Raw genomic sequence first — 27129 nt, 5'->3', positions numbered from 1 at the left:
GTGAGGGAATCTAATAGGAATATACAAGGACACCCATCACTAGCTTCAAAAGACTAGCAAGGTACCTGTAATCAACTGCAGGAATAATTATGCATCCTGACAGAGTGCAGACACAGGGAAAAAGCGCATCCATGTACAAGGCAGCATGTTCAAATAAACATTTTCCTCAAGGCCCAGAAATGTCAGACACAATCGTTACCTGAAACTATTCTGATGAGCAACAGTACTGAGTGATTCTAACGAAGCTAAATATTGTTAAATATAATCAATTAGAAGTTATCCCAAAAGCCTGTGGTCTTTTCCCATGCATTTAGCAAGAAGCTAGTTTCTAGCATTAACAGGGTTATACAGGGGTCTAGCATTAACAGGGCTATACAGGGGTCTAGCATTAACAGGGCTATACAGGGTTCTAGCATTAACAGGGCTATACAGGGGTCTAGCATTAACAGGGCTATACAGGGGTCTAGCATTAACAGGGCTATACGGGGGTCTAGCATTAACAGGGCTATACAGGGGTCTAGCATTAACAGGGCTATACGGGGGTCTATCATTAACAGGGCTATACAGGGTTCTAGCATTAACAGGGCTATACAGGGGTCTAGCATTAACAGGGCTATTTCAGGCACAAACTGAAAAGTGTGCAACATGATTTGAAAGAAAGGGATTGATACTATTGTGGAGGAAGCAGAAAGTAAGAGGAGAACTGTCCTCCATCCTCTACAGGAGCTCATGAGCACACCGAACACTCTCCGTAAAACAAAAAGGTCACACACTGCCAACCTGTGAATTTGGACTCATCCAGATTGAACAGGAAGGAGAGAGAGAGGGAGAAAGAGAGAGAGAGCTTGTAGACTCCCCCTGGGCTGTTCGCTTTATCCTGTATCCTCTCAGCCATACTAATGAAGGAGGGAAATCTCATCTCTCACCTCTAGAGTCCAACTCCACTGCAAAATTCAGGAAGAACGCAGCGGGACATGCGTGTGTTCTCACTCCATGACAGAGGGACGTACATATTCAATTACTGTGTTAGCAAAGTCTGGCTCAACAGGAATGTCATTCTGTTTATGGAGTGATGAACAGAAAACCATCCCCCTAATGACCCTCTTCACATTAATCAAGAGTTATAAGACAGCACTCAAATGCCATACTGGTGATTATTAATGATTCATTACCACAGCTACAGGAAAGGAATGAGGAAACCTGATAACCCATTACTCCGTTATCTCATTCGTAACAAAATGTATGCTGAAAAGAAAATACCTCCCAGTTTCAGTCAGGATTCAGACGAGTCAGTGTGACTGAAACTACCTTCTTGTATTTACTTGACTTTAATAGAGGCGCAGACATGCTGGAGCTCCAAAAGTGGCCTAATGCCAGTGAAAATGATATTTGTTGCTAAAATGAAGATCTTTCAGCAATGTAGCCATTAAATGGGTGAAATCTTATATTACTAGTAAAGCTCATATTATATCTTATATTACTCGTAAAGCTCATACATTGCACATGTCGTCACACGTGTCATTTTGCTGTATAATTATCTCTAGAACAAAACTTATAGGGAACCCATACAGCCCTATTAAAATGACCTGATCACCTATTTATCACATGAATCCACATTTTAGCTTAAAATCTCATCAATGTCTTAAAGCAAGCCAAAACTTCAGGTTAATGATTCAGATGAACCAGCTTTAAATTGCTTTAAATTAATCTCTATCCTTTATATCCTTTATCCAGCCAAGCCATTATTAATCAACAGAAATGATTCATTTGATCAGGTGCATGAGCATAAATGCTGTATAGAGACTAACCACAGAACAGAAGCCTATAATGACCTGCACCATCACACCCTGAGTGTTGGACGGGGTTTGCAGGGGAGGAGTTTTACTGGTTAAATAAAGCCAGAGAGCATTTAATTGGGCTGATTAAACTCATTTTCCTCTACGTGCACAATGTTAATAGTATTAGAGATTAGAGAATTAGCCTTCTGCAGACATTGTGTGCAAAGGACCAAGACACACTGTATGAGAGCACTGAAGCTGAAAACGCACGGCGTGTGGATGCCTGTCTGTGTACACCTGCAAAATGCAAGCAACAGAATGACAGCCATTAAAGTCCCACTGCACTTGTTGTTCTTCATCAGGGACTTTCTTTTATCCTTTGTGCTTGGTGCTGTGTATTGAAAGTGTCAGGCCAGTAAACAGCCCCATCACACAGTTTCTAATCTTACTTCATATGCAAATGTCAATGTCTTTGAGAATATATATATATATATATATATATATATATATATATATATATATATATATATATATATATATATATATATATATATATTTATCATGCCCCTATTGCCCAGGTTAAGTGAGTGTGTGTTACAAGGCCCAGGGGTACCTGAGTTGTCCTCATCTTTACGGATTTTGAGCTTGACCAGTTCCTCACACTGCTGCAGGATCTGGACAGCGTCTTCCATGGAGCAATTGTCCAGGCGGATGTTGTCGATTGCCAAGAGCTTGTCCCCCAACTCCAGCGTGCCCGTCCTGGACAGGAGAATAGGAATATGCACCTTTCAGTGCTGCTCATACACACATACATATTTTATTATCTTGACCTTCCACCCACTTTTATTTTTATAGGAGTTGAACAAAGATGTCTCTACACCTACTTCTAACTTTAATTTAAGTAACAAAATGTTTTAATGGTTCAAAAACAAACAAACAAACAAACAAAAAAAAACAGCTGGATGTTTGTGGGGGAAAAAAAAGAAGCTAAATTTGCTTTGTGAGGATCATTCAAAACAAACTTTTTATTTTTATCTACCACTATCTACTTTTTCCAAAAATGAAGTCTATACATTTAAAACAAACAAACAAAAAAAAACAAACAAACAAAAAAAAAACCTGGCCGTTTTCTGTTAATTTCATGTTTGTTCCTGGCTGTAGTTTCCTGTTTGTTTAAGCTTGGCTTTTGGATTCTGTCTATTGGTTTGGATAATCAGCTTTGGAATGTATTTCTGGATTTGTGTATCAAACTTTGTAAATAATCCTGCACGATAGGCATAGAAAATGTGTTTGAATGAATGCGTGTCATTTATGGCATACTTTCGTGTTACACATTTTATGTCTTCTCATTTAAAAAACAACAACAAAACAAACTCACAGGAAAAATTGTTGACTTCCAATAGGCACTTATGGGACTCCATTCTGTGGCTGCATTTTTGGGACATACATTGCCATATGTAGGCCTTACAATGCTGTTATACCCTATGTAGTGACCATATATACTGAACAGGTAGCCATTTGGAATTCAGTCCTTGTCAGAACCAGATTTTTCCTGGCTCTCAACATGTTTAATAAATATATAGTCAAGCTAAATAAATAAAAAAAGAATTCAAGATTCATTAATATTTATGATAGTATAAATGTAGAAAATTAAGATATTGCTTTGAGATAAAGGAATTTGACAGCCCTAGTATGATTCAGTAGATTACACATTAATAAATTATAATCTAGCACTGTCAAATCGGCATTCAAGTGAAAAATAAAAAATAACTACAAGTACTTGTAGATGTACTTGATTTTGATTGTACTCAATGTTACCCACTAAGTAACCCACTACATGGTACATGCCTATGTTCAGCATTTTTCACTTACCCAGACACTTGATATTTGGCATTTTTAAAGTGTATTGCAGGGGTGCACAGTGGTTTAGTGGTTAGCATGTTTGCCTCACACCTCCAGGGTCGGGGGTTCGATTCCCGTGGCTCTGTGTGTGCGGAGTTTGCATGTTCTCCCTGTGCTGCGGTGTTTCCTCCGGGTACTCCGGTTTCCTCCCCCAGTCCAAAGACATGCATGGTATGCTGATTGGCATGTCAAAAACCGTCGTGAGTCTTTACTGGAGATCCTGACATGGGCTCGGGAATACTTTGGTAAACCTTTGTCAATCAACACCATTTGCCGCTGCATACAAAGATGCAGGTTAAGGCTTTACTATGCAAAGCAGAAGCCATGCATCAACACAGTCCAGAAGCTCCGCCGACTTCTCTGGGCTCGGTCTCATCGGAGATGGACAGTAGCACAGTGGAATCGTGTTTTGTGGTCCGACGAGTCGACATTTCAAGTAGTTTTTGTACAAAACAGCCGTCGTGTACTCTGAACCAAAGAGGAAAAGCACCATCCAAGCTGTTATCAGCGTCTGTCATGGTATGGTGGTGTGTCAGTGCCATGGCATGGGTAACTTGCACATCTGTGAGGGCATCATTAATGCAGAAAGATGTGTACACATTTTGGAGCAACATATGCTGCCATCCAGAGCAGGACAACACCAAACCACATTACATTTCCTGGATTACAAGCGCATGGCTGCGTAAGCAGAGAGTGCGGGTGCTAGCATGACCTGCCTGCAGTCCTGACCTGTCTCTGACTGAGAATATGTGGCACATTATGAAGCGCAAAATAAGGCAATGAAGGACCCGTACAGTTGCACAGCTGAAAAAATGCATAATGGATGAATGGGGGAAATTCCACATGCTAAACTTAACCAATGGTGTCTTCAGCACCCAAACGCTTAATAAGTGTTATTTAAAGAAAAGGTGATGTTACACAGTGGTAAACTGTCGACTGTCCCAAATTTTTGAGTGTGTTGCAGTCACCAGATGTGTTTTCAATATAGTACAGGGTGAATTGAATTTTGAAATGACTTTTTTTTTGTATTTTCCATATTGTCCCGACTTTTTCTGAATTGGGGGTATAATAATAATAATAATAATAATAATAATAATAATAACAACAACAACAACAACGTCATACAGGTAGCCAACATCACATGTATGCTGCTAAAAAAATCCCATGTAAAACACTTTCCTGCATCCTTGCTGTACTATATTCCTTTATTCACACACACACACACACACACGCGCGCACAGTTTTTAAGAGAGCAGGCACTCAGAGAGAAAACACATCCATTATTCAGAGGACTGGCCTTGGTAGGTATTTCTAGATTCTGTGACACTGAGGCATATTTTAGAGGACTGAACAAGCCAATGATATTCCATTATTACCAGCCCAGGGTTTTTCCTGCATTGAACATTTTTGGCGGCCGCTAAAACAAATTTTTCTCCCACCAAAGCCTTATTTGATCAGTTATTGTCACGTAGATCATGCCATGGGCACTCATTATGTAGAGATCCCCTCCCCCGCGCACTCTCTGTCTTCAAACTAAACACCGTCTTTGCTCTCTCTCTCTCTCTCCCTTGCACATATTAATCAAAATCAACTGACACGATGGTAAAAGTGATGAAGTGTTTTCTGTGTTGACACAAATCATTTGCGACGTCCTAGCAGCCAGGATTAGCACACAACGCGTCCACGTCCGCTAGTGATCGATTCACAACCTAATGACTCTTTTGAACCGATTCATTTTAATGAATGGTTCAAACAACTGACCTGTCCAACACTGAACTCACGAGAGGTCACTGTCTGAAACGGTGTATAACAAATCATTTACTCAGAACACTTCCGAAATGAGAACGTAAGTGTGCTTACACCATTTAGCAAGCGTGGTTAGTAAGATTTAGCCTTAATAATCCACAGTATTTTCAGGTTATTTATATGACCGTGTGTAGTAAATTACCTATAAAACCTGAGCTGAAACCAGAACAAAGCACAAAACAAGTTGTTGTTTGGGAGCTGCTAATTTTAATCAATTGTATATGGTAGAAAATTAGACTATTAGTTAAAATAAACTTTTTAATGCTACTTTTTAAATATTGATATGATTATATACCCAAATAATTATCAGGTCTAGCAAAAAAGGATTTTATCTTTTATTATGTCCTGACAGTGATTGTTTTTTATTTCATGAATAAATAAGATAATATATTTGAAATTTATTGTCAGTATTGGACTCGCAGATCACGTGGGTACGGAACTTTTCACTGTGTGGGTGGATGACCATGTCTGTCAGCCACCACCGAAGACCATTTCTGACCCAGGAAAAACCCTGCAGCCAGGTAAGTAACACTACCCCGCATATTCACATCGTACTGCGGCTGAACTTGTACGAACGCTTGCATTTAAACAGCTCCTAATGATCTCTCAATTGCTCTATCAAGCTGCATGAGAGCACAATTTAAGCGGCACAGAAATGAGGTGTGTATTCAGCAGAGACGAAGCTGAATGGCCGCATAATCATGTCAGCAGGGTTACTGTCGCATTAAATAATCTTGATCCTTGTATTTCGTGTCTAACCCAGTTTCCCCCATGTTAGCACATGATTATCGGGTAAACACCTAAAAATTATGCAACAGCCCAGCTAATTAGAGCATCTCTGCTAAATGTAGAGTAATTAAAAAACATTCACAAATGCAACAGTTCCGCACAGAGGTAAGCCTTCTTCCTGTTTTACTCTCGCTGACTTGCATCATGTGTTTTTAATCAACATTTGCATATGGGAGAACCCCTCTGTGACCTGTGAATGAGTCCGTGGACGTAAGCCAGCACTTGCACTGCACTTGGTGCTCCGTTTTCTGCTTTAGTGCCTTTAATTAAATCACCCTGTGAAGCTCTATACCATAAGATTGCCTTCCCTCTGTGCCCTGGCATGCTTCTACACACACACACACACACACACACACACACTCTTGCACTGCCAATCAGCAAAGGTCTAACTGGAGCTAAACATATAACACTATCATGGCTCAGCATGCTCATATGTGTAGCTCAGCATGAGGGATGTGTGCCCCAGTATCAATCTGTAGAGCAAGAACGATGCAATTGAGTTCCCCAGGTGACGGTGTGTAACGGAGGAGTATGAGATGTTGGTGTAAATCACACATGATGGTGAGGTGAGTGGATCACTGCAGGGTTCTGAAAGCAGGGGGTAACACGTTTAATGATTACAGTGGGGTTCAGACTTGCATTTTTTCCATTTATTCATTTTACACTTTTCCTGGTGGGGGTGACTATAGCAGCAGGCTTAGAAAAATCAGCCTAGACTTCTCTATCCCCAGCCACAGACTCCAGCTTCTCGTGGGATTCCCACTGTTCCAAGCCAACTATGACGTATATTCTTTTGAGCGAGTCCTGGGTCTGCCCAGTGGGACATGCCAGTGGGGTTGCCTAACCACCTCAACTGGTTCTCAATTCAGAGGAGCAGTAGGTCTACTCTGAGATTTGACCGGACTATCAAGCTCCTCACCCTCATCACGAAGAGCAAGCCCAGCAATCCTGCAGAAGAACCTCGGTTGACCTTGCAAGCTTATTCTTTCAGTTACAACTATTCTTTTCAGTGCACAGTCCGAGATTAAAAGTGTTACCTGTGCGCCACACTGCCCTTCTTGATGTCAGAGATGATCAGTGAATCACCTGGCTTCCTGTTGGATGGTGCTGAGAGAGAAAGAAAGGAGGGGAAAAAACAAAGAACTGTGAACAAACCTGACAAGAAACCCAGTGAATAGTGTAATCAACTGTCCTCTAGATCTATTTGTTTTTATCCAGGATCCAGACACGTTTTTACCAATAAATTTCCATGACTTTTGAGGGAAATTTTCATGACCGTACGCTCCCTGAAATGTCCATGTATACATGTAAAATAAGAATAAAAATCCATGTCAAAATTTACCACAGCATACCTTGACTAAAATGAAACCAAAACCAAAATAACTACAGTAAGGTTAGTGTGTATTGAAGATTGTTTACACACCTATACTATAAAAGTAGTCCATATGACACAACGCTCTAGTATGGCCACTTGGAGTATAGTTTTTATGGGTCAACTTTAAAGCTCATGATGGAATAGATCTTATGGAATAGAGCCTTAATTGAGTGGAAAAGAGAGGAAAAATATTTTCTTTTATAGTATGAAAAGTAACAATTTTCCTCAGATTTCTGTGTTCTATTATGAATAATACATGGTTTTATGAGATTTGCAAATCATTCCATTCTGTTTTTATTTACATTGTACACAGCGTCCCAATTTTTTTTTGGAATTGTAGTTGTACAAGTTGCAACTGTACCAGACTTTACCCCATGCAGAGAACCTAACGTTACTCGAATTGTTTAACCAAAATGAATAATTATATAAATAAATAAACATAAATAAACATATATACAATTATGCAGGTATTTGTGAATCAAATTTCCATGACTTTTCCAAAATGTTCTGGGTTTATTTATTTTTCCAAAACATCTCCAGGCCTGGAAATAGCTATTTTGCAATTCCATGATTTTTCCAGCTTTTTCATGACTGCATGAACCCTGCAACATCTACACTGAATACTTCACTCAGGAGATGCCATGAATGAACAGCGAGTCATTTTTTGCTGACGGAGTAATTGTCCATATCTCTTTAGTGTACAGCCTCAAGTGGCCCCGTCACTACCGAATTTCCTTTGAATCACACATCTGCAGTGTCCCATGACTTCATAAGCTCCCGTATGTGTTTGCTCAGTACTGATGAGATACAGTCTGCTTTTAGCTAACGCTGCAAAGTCTGTGTTTTGGTATTCTAAACAAGCAGACTACATCCTCTGGTCCTTATTTCTTTTCTGCAAATTTATAAGCATGCATCTTTGGCAATGAGTACACTGAATAAAATGTATTGCCATGCATAGATGCTGCAAGCTGTGGAAAGTAGTTTGGAAAAATGAGCAGACATAAGCCTGATGTCCCCTGCTAATGAGTCTCCGTCTTCTGAGTGAGCTAAGGCAGTATGGCAGAGGAAACTGTTACATGAATTGTTGCAACATACAAATTTGGTTAAGGGCAGTCAGAAGAGCAGAAACAAAATCCCTAATATAAACAAGAGGAGATAAAGAAAAATGGTGGTGTCAGGCAACAGGATGAGAGACTGAACAGAATGGAGGGATTCAATTGTAAAATGTTGATGATTCAATCTAGATGCAGAAGATTACACTGGTAGCCTCAGATATAGAGAGCAAGCAAAGGCAAGAAATTGCCTCAAGGACTGTCAATCAGAGGGAAGTGGGTTTCAACAAGTCCCACTCTACAATAACAAATTGTCAAAGTTAGAGAAGCACAAGCACAGAGTGACTGGTCCATATTTTATTATTCAATCTCAAAACGTTTCTCTGAATATCAGACAGGCATCACAGTGTTTCCTGCTATACAGGCTTATCTCAGAAGATATTGGTATGTCCTTTGTGAAGCTACACATAAACACACATCCTTTAAAGGGGTCAGAACATGATTTTTAATGTTTTCCTTTTGTTTGGAAGTGTAATGTATCTGTTTGTGCATGTATAATATATGCAAAGTCCCAAAGCTCATAGTCTCCCCTAAAGGGATTTATTCTATCTAACAGAGAACACTGCTCCAGACCTACCCGAAACGCCTCGTTCCAAGTCCAGATTTACTTCCGTAACATGTCTACGTCACAGCCTGTATTATCAGCGTAATCCCGCCCAAAGCCATGTAGAAATGAAGAAACGCGGCGAAGCTTCAGTGAATTCAGGCGCCATGTCGGGGAGACGCTGTGTGTTTTGGTACGAAAGCAAAACCTCTTTGTTTAGCCTTCCGAAAACGGACGAAATCAGCGGTTACTGTTTATTTATAACGCTGTTCCTGAGCTGTTTGTTTGTGCACAGCGCATTTTACGGAGGAGAGCTTCCTGAACCCGGGCGAGTACACGGCAGGCTACACACGAAGGATACTCCTGAAAAGTGAGACGGTTCCCACATTGCTCGGACAATCCTGTGCTTCTGAAACAGAACCTTTAAGTGTGTTTGATTATTTTATGAAGTATCTGCTATTGACTGTTCAAATGTGGAGTTTTGTGTTGTGGCTCAGTTGTAGACCTCTGCTAACGTGCTAGCTAAAGTTTTCCAAGTTGCCTCAGGTTTTTTTATTTTAGGTGTTTGTATGTTGGTGGTCTGCCAGACGGTGATTGTAGCTGCTGTTGTGATTGCATCTTAAAACGGTTGATATCAATTAAATCACACTAATCTTATCTTTTCAAAGATATATCGCATGAGTACCTATGTACACACAGAATTGTGTACTGTACATAGCATGTTTGTCCCGCCGGTGGGGTCGGCATTTACATCGTATCTGAAAGGTGAGAGTTACAAAATAAAAACTTAGTACTGTGAAATGTTCTGCTCAAGTCGCGTCTGCAAACTTACTTCCGCTTGATCATCCGCATTTTCTTAATCTGACTCGGGCTCAAACTGATACGGTAAAACCAACGACATGTTGCTTGGGAGCTTAGAATTGCTTTAGAAGCCTTAGAGGTTAAAGCTAATCCAAGTGGCATTACATTTCCGACACACACTTGAAGTTTTTAGCCAATCACAACGCATCAGCTGGCCAATCAGAACACTCTGGGCTTTTTGGAAGGAGGGGCTTTGGAGAAATCGGAGCTTTTCAGGCAGCCTGGGAATAGAGGTAATGTACAGTGTAGGCCTTTTTTTTTTTTTTTTTAACATTCATGCATGTTAACCTATTCTATTATACCCAATTAACAAAATAATTAACGTTTAAATATCATGATATGACTCTTTTAAGCCTTCTCAGCCTTCTCAGAATTTCTCAGACCCGACAAATTCTGACCAAGTGGCACCGCCTCATGTTCAAGAATAAATGTGATGCAATCATTTGAAGTCTGTTTCACAATAAAATATCTAAGCACAACACAATCATTTGAAAACTTTAGTGGATTAGTATGACAATGACATTTCTTCTAGTGACACTCTACATTGTTCGCCAGTGGGTATTTCTAGCTTGACTTACTGAGGGTTGCCATGATTTTCCTGGTAGCACATTGCTAGTACAATACGGCTCTATAGTGAGCTACAAAACGTACGCAAAACCACTGGATTTAATGGATGAGATGTCCCACTACAAATTATATATCTTGCCCATTTTGATGACAAATTAGATCCTGCTACAAGATTTTGTAGCCTTTAAATTGCATTGCGAGTTAAGGGTTGTATTCCTAAAATTCCACATCATAACCTCCCTACCTGAAACACAAAACATGAAGCACTCCTCTCCTAATTTGGTCACATGCTAATCACAACCCAATACAATAAATAAAACAGCTCTCCATTATCGCACAACAGCTACCAACTGGGGAAGGTGAAGGCAAACACGTGCTTTCTCCGAGACACGTGAAGCCAGCCAACCATATATAACACATATAACATAACAGCTGCTCATGCTTTGATTCACAAGGAAGACAGAACTGTCATACATCTCACTCAGAGAAGTTGTGGCCTACATTGAAACCTTAAGGGCTCTCCAAAGAGGGAATAGCTTTAAAAAAAAAAAAAAAAAAAACCTGTAAGGTATTCAGATTTAAAACATATTATTAAGAGTGTGGTATGAGCTGTCAAAATAAACCATAAGCTATTTGTGATCAATGCTGTCTACTTGTAGAGGGGGGAAAAGAAAAAAAAAAACCCCAGTGCTGTTCTGTTTGGATGTATCAAACATTTCAAGCCTGTAGGCAGCATGGCAGATTTCACCAGCTGGATCTGGAGCTGCGACGAGGAATGAATATTTGGAAACAAACAAAGAAAATGAAAACGTTTCATAGTGGAGAAAAAAGAACTGCACCGTCATACCTCGTTCCTGTTGAGAGTCACCACACCGTTTGGCTTTATAATTTTATAATTGCATAACTCCACTCAAGTTTTTCATATCGCTTGGACCACCCACTTTGTGTGGGCTCCTGTCAGTGTAAATCAGCAGTTCTTATCAAAACAGAATGATTCTGGCCATTTTGTTATGTTGTTTGCTGCTGGATTGTTTTTGCTACATCCTGGCTAGATGAGAGCTTTCTGTATGACGTCTTCTGTAAATCTGATTTGTCTTTTTCACCATCTGCTGTATGGAGTTACTGTGGTGAGTGGTAAACCCTCGCTGCTGCTCGACTGTGTTACTACACGAGCGTCAGGCTGAGATCGCTTTCTTGATTCATGATATGAAGCAAATATCCCAAACACACATATTCCATCACCTCAGTAAGGGAAAGCTTATCAAGATGAACGCTAATGTTTCTCAGCTGTGCTGCATGAGGATGCTGTTTAACTGTAATATATGATAATATACAGCGCTCAAGAAGCCACCTAGTCGCATCAATGTCACATAAATCGCAGTGTTCTACTCAATCAGATTCCTCCATCATGGGTGGGACTGACTGATAAAATTTTTTAAAAATTCCGAAGTGGGATAAACAATAGGTCCAAGAGAGCTGTCCCTGGCTGACTTTACCGGTTCAGGAGAAATATGACCTAGTGTCAGACATAAAGCTTGGTGGTGTTAAGCACTTCACAAAGCACATAAATAAGGTGCTACTTGGAGCAGCGCGAGAGTGTGACCCTGCAGGCTGTTTGCTGTGTCCTCAGCATGTTGCACACAATAACATCAGTGCAGCCGACTGTTCTCTCATATTCTTTCCTGTTGTGCTTTCCCTCTTTTCTCTAGCCGTCACACAAACATACAAGCGGTGAACATGGCTGGCTGGCTGTGAGCCAGCTGAAGGAGGTTTATTAGAAGGATCTTCCATGTGACACAATGTACCCTGGAAAATTGGTATTTATCACGTCTTTCAGAATTAGGGTGTATAATGTATCTCTAGAGAACTCATTGTTCCACTGTTGAAAGTAAGATTTCCTATATACTGTATCTGAAAGGGTAGTGTGGGTCTGAGAGCTTAGACAATGTCGAAAGCTTAGCTAAGAGAATATTTTACATAAGATCCTAAAGTTTGCTGGAGGTAGTGCAGCAAATCCTATAAGGACAGCTTGTTTCTTTAATGGGGCGCTTTATAGAGTTTGAAAATTTTCAAAATGGTTCACTTTATTCAAATCCCTACATAGCCCAGATTGGTGTGTTCATAGAAACCTTATTCTATTACAGATGGTTAAATATCACTACAGATGGTTGGACAGTTGCTAAAAGCCCACATATATTCAAATCTCAAAAATTGAGATGTTATGTAAATTATGCCGATGGTGAAGCATCCACGATTCCCGGAGTAAAGAAAAGTAGACACTTTCAGAGTGGTCAAAGTTTTTATGTTCTACTTAAATGGCTAGTTTTTTACAGTGATGTTAAACACTCAATGCTTAATATATGCCCAGTGTTACCAAATATACGTACATGCCCAGCGTTACATTTACCTCATTGCAGTTCATATCTTCTGTTTTGACTCCACTCCAACTCTACTCCATGTCTCTTCACTTCACTTCATTTCATGTACGCTCTCGTGTTCAATTTCAATAAACGTGGTTCAAATTTTAAATTTAGGGTTCTGATTTAACAATCTTACCCATAGGAATTTAAAAACAAGGAAAAAACAAGGAAGAAAAAAACCTTGGCAAAAAAATGTACATTCATTAAATACACCACAGAAAAAATATGTAAATGGTAAATGGTTTGCACTTATATAGCGCTTTTATCCAAAGCGCTTTACACTGGTTCTCATTCACCCATTCCCACACACACCAATGGTAGCAGAGCTGCCATGCAAGGTGCTAACTTGCCATCGGGAGAAACTTGGGGTTCAGTGTCTGGCCCAAGGACACTTCGGTATGTGGAGTCATGTGGGACGGGAATCGAACCGCCAACCCTACGATTAGTGGAAAACCCGCTCTACCACCTGAGCCACAGCCGCATATATACATATATGTATATATTTAAAATACCTGAAATACACCTAGCTCCACACACCTAGCTTATACCAGACTTACGCTTTTCAGGAGAACACAAATGCATTACCTCATAATTGAATACAATAAATGTAATGAGAATGGAATGTGCTCAGGCAATAAATTATCTTTGCTTGACCGGGCAGTGTTAGAGTATATATGTAGTGATGAAACTTCTGGTTAAGGCCATGAGCATTCATCATGAAGGGCAAGGAATGGAACACTGAGCATCCCTGGCCAGAGGATAAAAAGGCATTACAGGTGATTCTCTCGGTCTCAGAATGACCTTCTTGAAAATTAAAGAGGTGGTAAATACAAGATAGGAACGGTGGGGGAAAAAAGACAAAGTGAGCTCAATGGCAATGACTTAATGCTCACTATTAATAAGGTCTGCTTTTTACAAAATGTAGTGAGGCAAACAAATATTCAGAGAACCTCAAAGTTGAGAAAAGTAAAAGAATACTGCTATTTATATTTGGCTTCCAAAATATTTAAATGTGATAAAAATAAAATCACTGCCATTTTTCTAGATCATGTACTAAATTCATAACTGGCGCAGAAGGTCCATCTGTGGATAATTCATTCTCTAAATACCATCTGTAGCTATAATTGGAGAATTCAAGCCTGTAGTGTGTAATTCTGTAATGAGTCATGTCTGAAACTGTCAAAGACAAATGCTTTGTGTCTCAGTGCCTGCTTACAGCAAAGCCCTTTAATAGATCTTTCCATTTTCCATTCCCAGGCACCGCGGCAAATAAGCAATTAAAATCAATTTAAGCATCGGTGGGGGAGTGTGAAACATAGAGGAGGCAGTGACATACAAAAGTCACTGTATTACTATGTACTGCCTCTCTGATCACTAGGCATGGGGTAAAAGTCGGGGCAGCTGTAAACCAATAGAGATTCTTACGTGATTAATTTAGTACCACCTTAGCTGGGGTCATTGTATAATACTTTTTTTTTTTTAATACAAAATATACATTTTGTCATTGCCACAAGTCAGAACACGCCATCACGAGGGTTGCATGTTTTGATAAATCAAATATGATGGAAAAAAACTAATTACATTTCCTAATTTATCTACTAGAAGTCTTTAGATTCAGTTAATAATTTATCTCAAACCTTATACATATATATATATATATATATATATATATATATATATATATATATATATGTGTGTGTGTGTGTGTGTGTGTATGTATGTATGTATATGTATATATGTGTGTGTATATATATATATATATATATATATATATATATATATATATATATATATGTGTGTGTGCGTGTGTGTGTGTGTGTGTGTGTGTGGTGTGTACAGCCTAGCATTGTGCTGCACATTGAAAAATCTCAGTGTTTCAGGAGAAATGCACATTTCAAGAAATTTCTTCTGGGAAATTAATCACAAAATCATTTGCTTCCAGAAAGTGGCTGTGCCCAAAGAATTATATATTCAAAGGCTCATACAAAACCAATCATGGTAAAAACGTATGACCAGTATACCGGGCAGCTACTAACAGAAAAATAAATAAGCTAATTACAGCACTTACAGTCTGTTTTCACTCACTCACAGTCCTGGGATAAATGCTGTTGCTGGTCATTTGTAGCAATTTGTTTGAATTATTCTTATTGTTATAAAGTTACAGCAACCAGCGTCTGTTGAATTCATATAAATAGGCCAGTCATTGATGCTAATTTGAATAACCATCATAAAATGAATAAGCTACATAGTGCATTATTAATAACAAATGAATGGGTCTATTTGGTGCACCCCTTCTTTTTTAAAAATAAGATTTTAACCACCATGGCCCCTAACACCAGGCTTACTCAGCTAGTGTCAAACATGTTCTCAGACCTGATATCTAGCATCTATACTACAGTTCATACTACAGAATTGTCAGCAATACTAATTATACCTACGCACCACTGGTGCTAGGTCCCCTAATGAGGCGATCCGTGTATTGACGTTTTGTATGGGAGAAAGAACCAAACACTCACAGCTAATGGTGATGCCCAGCTCCACTCCTGGCTTCTTCGGTAGCTTCACATGGAATGTGCCACTGCTTGGGATAACAGACTCTAAAGGATAAAAAAAGACAGGGTGCAGCAATAAAGAGTACCATACATCCATATCACTTACAACCATAATGTCAAATCGAAAGAGAAAACACACACGAGTGAGTGAAAAGTGTTCAGAATTTAAATAACAAATCCTCCAATTCTTTTCTCTGACAGCATCACAGACATTCATGACACAGCAGATTTATAAAGGTTACTGTGGAGCAAGAGAAGGTTGCAATAACTAATGGAGCAAAGTGTCCCCTTGTTCTCTGAGTGCAAAGCTACAAAGGACCTCAGCTGATGCCAAAAGCATCAAAGCACCATACAAGGAAATTCGACTGCCCTCTGATGGACTGCAATTACACATGTGCACCATGAAGGCCATGGATTTTTTTTTAAAGCACTCACTCAAATGCTCATTCCTCCTTTAGGAGCAGAGCACATTCTTTGTGTGCTGAAGCACCCCAGAATCATGGTCAAAAAACCTTCCAGCAAAGCCAAGGTCAAATCATTTCTCTTCCTGCCTATGTTCTCTAGAAGATCTAGAACACCGTGTCTGCTCAGTCAGTACGTTTACATGGACAACAATAATCCGATATTAACCCAATACTCTGATTGAGAAAGTAGCATGTAAACAGAGATTATTGATGACCTTAATCCGATTAAAGTCATACTCGAAACAAACGCAAATTGAATTAAGACATGTGGAGTATTCCTGTTTTAGTCGCATTATCGACGTGTATTACAGACATGTACACACCGTAATCACATTATTAATGTCGTGTGAGAGTTTTCACCGCATTTTACGACAGGACACGATCACACACGGCAGTGCTCAACCGTTTGAAGGCAAACAAGAGAGCACGGCTGCGTCCCAAACCACGTACTTACCTGCTATATAGCAGGAGAAATACATGTATCTCAGCTACTATATAGTAGGTAAGTAGATGGTTCGGGACGCAGACCACGGCTTCAAGAAGTTTTCTATTTGCACGTACAGCATGACAATTTATTAACTGCACTTGAAGCTTTCGTATAATTAAAAATGAAACGCAAAACTGTATACAGCACCATAACGAAGACGAACTGTATGTTGATACGTGAAATACTGGAGGAAACGTCGGACGACGTGGCGTGGGGATGTAATGACGTGTGCCATTAATCGCTCTATGTTCTATAACATGTAAAACCTGAACATGAAAGGAGTATTCTAAAAGCAACTCATGTAAACACCTTAATCACAATATTGTCTTATTCAGAATAAGGTCCATAATTAGATTACTGCTGTCCATGTGAACGTAGTCAGTGAGGAAAAAGGATCAGTGTGTAACTTTGTGACAATAATAATAAAAAAAATTACAAAAAATAAAAAAAATCACCCTGTCAGAGAATTCATGTAAAATATGTACATTACTAGTTGTTCTTTCTGCTCTGTGTGCAGCTGATGTTTGTGTCCATTATATAAAATCAGTGTCGAATATACTATCAGTATGGAAACTCAGAAATATACATAAAATGTAGAAATTTAAAAGGATTTGCGCTAAGCTTCCACATATTAATTACCGTGTGTTTATGATGGTGAGCTTTTGGCAGGATGCAGGCTCTGATCACACTGCCAAAGCTCAGCATGGGAGTGACTGATCAGTTCTGCATTTTCATACCTCCACCAACACAAACACACAGCCTCAAGATTGTACTTTTGGATGGTGTTCAATTCACTGTTTGCCTATAGGCTCACAACGATCACTTGTAAGCAGTAAACAGGTGGCAGACAGCTTGGATCACATAATAATACACTAATCTAGTGATATTTTTGGACATGAATGGGTTGTTGATTGAACATGCTGGGCGACCTTACCTGCTACATCAAACTCAATCTCCAGCGTAACTTTGCTGGTAATACTGGAGTCACGCAGCAGCTGGTTGGTCTCTTCCAGCGTGCTGTCCTCTGTCGGGATCCCATTGATGGACAGGAGTCGGTCACCAATCTGCAGGACTCCACACCTGCGTACAGTCCAACACAAAGGAATCAACTCATTAATCTGAGATACTGGACAGAAATGAAGCAGTAGATTAACACCATCTGTATTGTCAAAATGTCTTAGAATATATCACAGCACACAGAGTTGAATGCTCGATTCTGATTGGTCAGAAGGTGTTGCTATAGTTTTCTATCAGGAAATGTTTATTTAACATTCTTCTCCAGTGTCAGCATGTCGCCAGAGGTAAAGCTGAAACTTAATTTCTTTGCGAGCAAGACTCTTAACTAACTTCACAAAAGAGAAAAAGGAGGATGGTGAGGTAACGGAACTAAAACAGGAACTAACCTGTTTTACAGATGTTCCACAACATTAAATGTAACTAAAAACAAATTTAAAATGTGCGTTGTGCTTTAATTAATAAACATTTGTAATCACTGGCTGTGGTTCAAGAAGAATAAAACCTTTTGGACATGCTGTTATTGGAAAATAATCAACTTTCGGGTGGAATGGCCCTCTGCTACACTGTTGCTGACTATTTTTCTAAAAGAGCAAGTGCTTCAGTCTGTACTTTCAACGAGAGTTTACATCTGAGTGCAAAAGTCTGTTTGTACACCCAATGATGTTTGAATGACTTTTTAATAGAAAAAGCTTATATTATCTACCTATCTCTCTCTGTGTGTGTACATATACACACACACGCATATATATATATATATATATATATATACACACACACACACACACACACACACATATATATACATACATATATATACACATACATATACATACATATATACACATACATACATATACATACATACATATACATACATACATACATATATATATATATATATATATATATATATATATAGGGAGAGAGAGAGAGAGAGAGGGGGAGAGAGAGAGAATATAAGGATATGTAAGTTTTACATGTAAAATCTATAAAAAATAAAATAAAATCGATACTTCCAAAATGTAAAAACTGACATGTGGTTGTATCAAGTAATAAAAAACAATTCAAATTATTAAGACAACTCAGCAGAAAGAATATTTTTAAACAGGTTTTACCATCATATTCACAGTCACCAGACCTGGGAGGTATTGAGCAAATAAAATCCTGGCTTATAATAAATAGCCTCAATTAAACTAGCCAGACGTGTAACTCCATGTTCAATGTGTTCCACTAACAAACTCCAGCTGTGATCTTCCTGCTGATTCAAGTCTGGCTGGACTAATCTAGGGGAACTTCTTTTTCTCCCCTGACAAGCTGGGATTGCTTATTATAAAAAAAATATATATATGCAAAAGGAAACCAATTGCGTATTAATGAAGATGCTGTCTGGCAGAACGTGTAAGAAACCATCATTTATAATACTTGTAAATGTTCCAAATCGTTATAGGCAAAAACTAATAATATAGTACACGCTTTTTTTTTAAGACTACAAGTCACATGACAGAGGGAAAATACTTGTACTTAGACCAAATTAATCAAGTGTTCATCGGGAAACATCAAGAAACGAGTGCAGCGGAACATGTAAGTCAATATTAAATGTAAATATATATTTCAGACTGGTAAGAATAATTTTATATACAGAAAAAAAATGAAGAAGCCAATTGCATATTTTTAACTGAAAGGAAGGCTACATGAAAAGTAACTACAGACATGCTTGTGTGTAAATGTTACCCTGTCCTTGATCTCTCATTAATAAAAGGTTCATGTCCATCAACACAATTACAATTGCCAAAGTTAATGCCAAAGCTGTCATTAGGACTTGGTAATTACTCTGAGATCTGGGCGGAAATTCTGTCAGTGCCTACATGCGTTTGTTTATTTGGGTGCCACCTGAGACAAGCCCACCCGGGCAATTACAGCTAAGATCTTTAGCCTCTCATGTAGCTAAGCATTCAATCAACCCACATTCTGGCTGAAAGTCTCCTTATCACAGACACCCGGCAATGTATCAAGCGAAATAGCTATAATTACATGATGGGAAAAGTCGAGCGGAGGAAGATAAGATGCTGATGCAGTAACAGCTCTGCTGGTCTGGGATGTGATCAAGATTGGAGATAAATGCAATGTGGTTTCAGATTAGAAATAAAACATTAACACTGTCTCAAAGGCACGGATAAAGCAAACAATTACACGTTTCAGATTTAGTTTGCTCACTTTTAAACCTGTTATTTTAATTTGCTGAGATGAAACAAGACCTGGGGCCAGTGCTGAGACCTCACCTCTCGGCTGGGCTGTCATGGTCTATGTAAGCAATGAGTGGAGGTGAAGTGAGTGTTTCGGTGGCAAACACCCCTCCCTGGAGCTGAATTCCAAATCCCATGATGGAGTCGCTGACCAGGGTCACCTCAGTGGTCTCTGTGTGGACCACCTGTCCGGCCAGGCCCACAGTGCTGGAGGCCAGAGACACTGCAATAAAGAGAATGCAAAAAAAAAAGCAACATTAGCCCTCAAAACACTCTTATACTTGAGGCAATACTGGGTTATTTTTGGGTCAGGGAGTCGGGTTGATAATGTGCAACTCAATATGAACCTAATAAGGAACATTGATTGTCCACTGTGCCTGTGCAGTGGCAACCGGAAAAAGGCTGAACTAAAAGAAAACTGTTTTTGTTCACATTTCAGTTGATAATTTAGTTGAACCTTTCAATATTAGATTTCTGTATTTGCTCAACCTTACACGGGCAATAACTTTTTAAAACTCTAGTTTGGCTTGATAGCCAGTGTTAGCCTGCTGACTAAAAGTATGCTAATTAACATTATTTTAGTGGAAAATATGGCTGAATTTGTGGGCAAGGTGGCTTAGTGGTTAGCAGGTTTGCCTCACACCTCGAATGTTGGGGGTTTGATTCCCGCCTCTGCCCTGTGCACGTGGAGTTTGCATGTTCTCCCCGTGCTTCAGGAGTTGCCTCCGGGGTACTCCGGTTTCCTCCCCCAGGCCAAAGACATTCGTTGTAGGATGATTGGCATCTCTAAATTGTCTGTAGTGTGTGAATGTGTGTGATTGTGCCCTGCCATGGGTTGGCATCCCATCTAGGGTGTCTCCCACCTTCTGCCAGAGCCTGGAGCCCTGGAATAGGCTCCAGGCTCCCTGCGACCCTGTATAGGATAAGCGGTACAGGAAACGGAAATATGGAATATAGCTGAATTTGGTTTCTTGTAATAAATAGGAGTTTTGTAAGAACATTTTAAAGGCTATATTAAATTTATATGTTAACATTACAGTTAATATTATTAACTGTATTGGTTTGCTACATAACTATAATCATTGATTCCATCTAGTTAAAACACAACTCACATTTTCTCTGTATAAATTATGATGATTTATCACTAGCGCTGGAGCAGAGTTAATTCTAATTCAGAGTTTGATTTCTGATAATCTTTCCGAAATTCTAATTCACAGTTTGTAACAGGATATTCATCACTCATGATTTCAGATTTACATGAATATGATATCAAGTTAACAATTTGATATGATATTATGTTAGTTCTAGGCAAGCAAGTCTGCTTTTACACTTGAACCTTCTTTTGTACTGATATAAAAAATATACACTTCAGTAACATACCCGCATGCTGGTTCAATATCCTACCCCAACCTTCCGGGGTTGGCCCAGCTCTGGGTTTCCAAATTGGTATAGTTTTAACCTAACGATTTTCAGAGTGTACGATCCATCTTATGTTCACTATAGAAACAGTTCATAAACACAAAAGGTGAATGAGATCTCTGCTAAAATTTTATTAAGGTTCCAACAGAAATAACCTTATTTGTGCTGAATTGGATGGTACCCTCTCTCCACAGACTCGAGCCTGTCTGCCAAAGTTGTGTGATACGATACAGGCTTTTGATAAAGAACAGTATTATCCTCAAAACCTTATCATAGCAGAGAGCCTTTGGGAAAACCCTTCCATAGATTAAACAGAGAATTTTATGAGATCCTAGAACAAAAACTCATAGTTGTGATGGAAAATCACATCAGTACTATGAAAGTAGCTAAGGAGCATGAGAAATTAGGCACTTAAAGGTATCTGCACATAGAGGGGGTTTAGGGGTAAGAGGAGCTTGCAGAGAGCTATGTATGTATGCCTCAGAAAATCACCAACATGCTGTGCATCAAATACCTTTGAACAGGAAATTGTATCCTGTAACACTGGAGTTGACAAGACCCAAGACCCAGAACCCAGGTTGGCAGAAGGTGCGATATTCTAAATTACACACCCTTACAAACTGTCAAATGACAGTGATGTCTATTTTTAAAATAGATATGAAAAGATGTCAATGTGTGAAAAAAGAAATGGAAGAAAGAAAAAAAAAATCAGTGTAACATTGCCTCAAACTATCCAGTACTGTGGTTCTTCTGCCCATTCTCTCTATTAGAGTGCTTTCTGGATTAGTACATTCAACACTCCTGAAGTTCACACCTTGAATGTATTCATCTAGAAATAGTCAATTATATTAAAGTACGTCAGCAGACACCTATATGAACACATGCGCATGAATAATACACGTATTCACAGGTTAAACTCAAATATAAATGATCCCTAAGGCTAATATACAGATTGGATAACATGTTAGAGAGTGTGTCTAAACAACATGACAGACTGGGTATTAGGGCAAATTACCAAATAATTGTCAAATAATCCTGCAGAGCTTGTATTTAGTAAGCTTCAGTGAGTTGTTTGCAAAGATCAGTACTTAAGGCACCATTAAGGCACCATAAAGGCAAATTACCACTGTTATTTATATCTGACTTCCAGTGTCTCAGAAATATTAAAACCCCAAGCAGGGTTTGACCACTACAACGTAGGCATCTAAACGGTACATTGTGGGGATTTATAATTACCCAGAAGTCAAGTGAGCCACTTCAGCTGAAGTGATTTTGGACTGGAAACCAAGCTTCATAATCGTAACTTTAATACATCTTTCCATAACTGAAATAAAACCCTGTTTAAAAAAAAAAAAAAAAACCCTGATTATGTACACAATGAATTCAGTGCTGAAGTCCAACAACAAAGACTGAATCTAATCCATCAAAAGAGATGAGATGGCCATTGGTAAGTATCAAGAATTGTCTCTCTCAGCAGAAGTGGTCTCTCCTAAACATTATATGCCTAACACACCAGACGTGGTAAGAAATCTATTAGCAGGCTTTTGACTTGCGCTGAGCTGGTTGTGCTCTTTATAAGTTATATATCCAGAATAGCTCTGATGAGCATTGCCAGCATTTGCCACTTTGATTGGTGGCACAAACTCACACAGGCTGGATTTCCAATGCCGGTCATAGATATTGTTTTAAAACGCATCACTCCATGAGATTTAGTTCCCGATGATGATTGTTTCAACTCGGAAGCCTGATTAAGGATTTGTAACACTGCTAGCCCTTCTAAAACACTACAATCAGAATTTGACATCAGTTGTTTTCTTATTATAGCCATTTTAAATTGTTCTTATAACAGTTTATGTATTCAGAAGCTTCTTTCAGAGCCCATTCATTCGGGACCGAGGACTGTGCCCAATATAGCGTCCCTTTTGCAGCACACTTCAAAATGGATGAAAAACAGAGAGTGAAATTTTTGCAAAATTTACTCCTGAGGGTTCGCCAGCCACAGATTTTCGATGAATCATTGCCAAGTCGGCTTTTCTTCTAACCCTCTGGCACTGACGCGTTTCACAGCCTGATCCATGACTCAGACGCAGATTGGAAACTCAGTGTTAGAGGATTTAGAAGATAAGTTTTGTCTCCAATAAATAATAAGAACAAAAATCCTTTCTTCCCGGGATTAAGACGTATGATGACGGAACATCATTTGAAGCCTAGAAATGACCAAGAGCAAAGTCTAGTTCATAGCGATTAGACAGCGCAGAGCCAACACAGCCCTTAAAAGCACTTATATTTAACTAGATTTGGCTTTGCAAAATCACCTTAATGCCTTAAATAGCACATTCTGGAATATGCACTGAGAAGACCCCAAGATACAAAACAATTACTCTGTGCTAATGGTTCCCAGGGAGGAGATTTGCTGCTACCTTGGTCATGCTACATTTAGCACAGATGTTATGCTAAGCTGGAGCAAAGAGATGAAGGAAGGGAAGATTTTTGTGATTAAGCTGGATCACAGAAACACAGAAAGGAAATATATAATGATTAACCATGGCAGCCTCAGGAGGCAGTAGATTGAATTTCACAAGGTTGTTCTTAAGCCAGAGTTTAAAACCTGGATCCTGAAGGTCAACAGCCCTATTGAGGTTCACGTTTTCAGTCTAAGACGACACAGGATTCAGTGGATGAAGGTCTTGTTAATGAAGCGATTAATTAAACCAGGTTAAATGAGGCAATGCTAATACCATTTGTGCGATGCTATACTAACAGGCCTGCTCTATAGGCACAGTGGGTGTGTGTGCACTTATTTATATAAAACGCTTTAGGAAAGGACAGTGTATCCTCTCCCATCTCTACTTTATTGACTATGTGTGTGTGTGTGAGAGAGAGAGAGAGAGATCTTTCAACAGAGTAGTGTGACCTTCTTTATTATCTCTTATTGCATCATGACTGGCCAGTGTCAGCATCAGGACTCTGTGATGGGTGACTTGCAGAATGTCTCTCTAGTCTGGAAAGGTTTGTTGTCATGTTGGAAACGAAGTGTCTGCACACTTTATTTGCTCCCTGTGAGCCGGAGACGACAGAGCCTCTAGAGACCCATTCGATAATAGTACCTCCACAACTCTGTTATAAACAATGTGAATCAAGCCCGGCTTAAAAAAATGATGAATTAGCTGTTCTGCATCCTCTTCCTGACCTCTCTGTCTCTCGGTACTTTTCCTCTGCATCGTCTCTTGCTTCTCCCTCCACTTCTGCACACATTATCAGTGGCTATTATTATTAGCGGCTTGTGTTTATACAGTAATCATGAGCAGACATCATTACAGGACTATATGACTTGAATAGACTGCATATAGAATGAGTAAGACATCTCTGTATTATAGGATTTATTTGGAAAACCATGAATGAGCTTTTGATTAAAATCAGATCTCAACTTTTCACTGTAGGAATAAGCAGAATGCCTTCCGAAGCAGATCGCATTATTCAATCATTAGACATAGTCACAATTCTACTTTTTCTACAAATAATTAACTAGATTAAATCGTGATGATGTGCTAGCCAGGACTGGACACAATTCAAGCGCAAAAAAAGAGAATTGTGTTGTTGCTGCTGTTGTTTTTGATTATTTAGCTACACCCAGTAAGACTCATACCACTGCACTGAACATAGCTGCATCAGTCACTTTATATTATGGAAGTCATTTTTGCTGCTATACATGTGCTGCTACATTACACGATAGCTTACAGTTTACAGTCCAAGTTCTGTGTATTTATTGTCTTGCACTCGTCTCACACTGTCGTGTATTGCACTTTATGTAGTCTTGCATACTGTTCTGTGTTGCACCGAGGTCCTGAAGAAACGTCATTTCGTTCCAATGTGCTGTATACACGCTATATAGAGGAACGACAATAAAAACCCACTTTAACTTGAACTTCTACATCAACGCTGTCTTCAGAGCAGGAAATAGTTCTCTGTGCTATGCTGCCCTATGATATACGTTACTCATTAGCCGTCATGTGATGGGGAGATGTCAATGACAGAAAAAGTGGGTGAACCTTTTGAAAAGGTGGATTAAAGAAAGAAGCAAATATTTCAATGACCTGTCATATATGTATATGTATATGTATATGTATATGTATATATATATATATATATATATATATATATATATATATATATATATATATATATATATATATATAAAAAGCGATTTTTGCATAACAGTGTTTTGCATAAGTATCCCCCCTGGACTTTTCAACATTTTGTAGTGTTACAACCTGGAATTAAAATAAATTGGTGACATGGACAAAATGCTGATAACCCCCCCCCCCCCCCCCAAAAAAAAACAACGAATAAAAATAGTCTTGAGTGGCATAAAACCCCAATTTATTTTCAATGCTACAAAGGGGCGAGTATTTATGCAAGGCGCTCTATGTACAAACACTGCAGAATTCTGTTCAAGTTGCCTGATTACAAGAAATTTCATAAGACTTCAGAAGAGTCCTGAAATTTCAGGGAATGTGATATAATTGGAGAACTGGATGCTCTGCTGTTTTTTTTTTTTTTTTGAATAGCTGCGTGTTACATCATCAACAGATCCGGAACTAATTAGCCAGAACAACAAAACTGTCAAGTAATTATATATGGATTGCACATTATAAATGGTGTATGCGGTAAAATTACCCAGAAAATCGAAACTTTATAATAAAGATTCATTACTCTTTACATGATTGACAGTTTATACAACCTGAATGGTTTACAGCATCACTTCAACTTGCTCATTTGCAAAGGAATTAATGATGCCCTCTGAGTCGAATGAAAGGCCAGTTCCACTCATCCACCTTGAACCTCATGTTCCTCCCACACCCCATTGGCATCTTAACCACCATTTACCTATCCAGTGAGCCTGAACTCGGTGTTTCAAAGAAAGAAAAGAAGGGAAAAGAAACAAATGAGGAGCCTCCTGACAGAGTGCTGTTTCCAAGCAGGACTAGTGATTAGTGCTGCCATTTTCCTCCAGCCCAACTTCCTGTTTATTGTTAGGTTTAGTGATAAGAAGGAGCTATCTGAGATGTGACCATGTGGCTGGGGTAATTATCTGCTGCAGAGGGGGCGAGCTGTGCCAGTCAAGGCGCTTTACTGAACAGTCTGAAATATCTTACAGGATCTAATTATGGGCTAGCCAGAGGTGTCATTTCCCTCCTCTCGCTCCATGGCATGGGATATTAGAGCCAAGAGCAGAATACTAAATGTAGTCATTCCATCTCTCTCTCTCTCTCTCTCCCTCTATTCCCTAAAGAACATAAATATCAATAGTTCAACAAACTGGTTATCTTACAATATTACTCCATTAATAATCTCACCCAAGCACTTCCACTATTATTAACATTTAACGAACAAATAAATTCACATCATCTTATTTGATCCAATAGCCATCATCATTTAACGATTATTCAGAATTCAGACATTCTCCATAATCATCCCTTTGGAAATGTTTTAGCCTGTATGATCCTTCCGAACAGAGTAATGAAACGTATAGGAGGGATTATACAGGGCGTTTTTGGGTAGCACGATCAGAAACCTCTCGCATTAGCACCAGTTCGGTGGCCTGAGATAAACAAGTGTGTGACGTAGTACATCGTACCTTTCGTCCAGCTCAAGAATAATCATCTTTGGTAAGCGCACTTAATGGTATCATGTCTTTTGTGAGGTAGAATTTGATTGTGAATTTATTTAATTTTGGTGCCTTTAGGAGATACTGATACTGGCACAATACAAAATCCAGCCCTAATGGAAATG

At 39.1% G+C, this 27129-nt stretch overlaps 1 protein-coding gene across 6 annotated transcripts in view; it reads right to left on the bottom strand.

Annotated features, from left to right (window-relative positions):
• The window catches only part of grip1 (glutamate receptor interacting protein 1), a 303900-nt gene that overhangs the window by 19798 nt on the left and 256973 nt on the right, over window positions 1–27129 (bottom strand). For all 6 annotated transcript variants that reach the window (XM_053688172.1, XM_053688170.1, XM_053688171.1 and 3 more), the window contains exons 12-16: window positions 19954–20140; window positions 17592–17737; window positions 15671–15751; window positions 7313–7382; window positions 2392–2537 (exon numbers count right to left, since the gene is read on the bottom strand). In XM_053688172.1, coding sequence (XP_053544147.1) covers window positions 2392–2537; window positions 7313–7382; window positions 15671–15751; window positions 17592–17737; window positions 19954–20140 — 630 coding nt within the window. The remainder of the gene's footprint in view (window positions 1–2391; window positions 2538–7312; window positions 7383–15670; window positions 15752–17591; window positions 17738–19953; window positions 20141–27129) is intronic.

The sequence above is a fragment of the Ictalurus punctatus genome, chromosome 19 (genome assembly GCF_001660625.3).
Source record: "Ictalurus punctatus breed USDA103 chromosome 19, Coco_2.0, whole genome shotgun sequence".
Classification (NCBI taxonomy): domain Eukaryota; kingdom Metazoa; phylum Chordata; class Actinopteri; order Siluriformes; family Ictaluridae; genus Ictalurus; species Ictalurus punctatus.
Note: the sequence above shows the minus strand (reverse complement) of the source record. Positions and strands in the feature narration are given on the sequence as shown.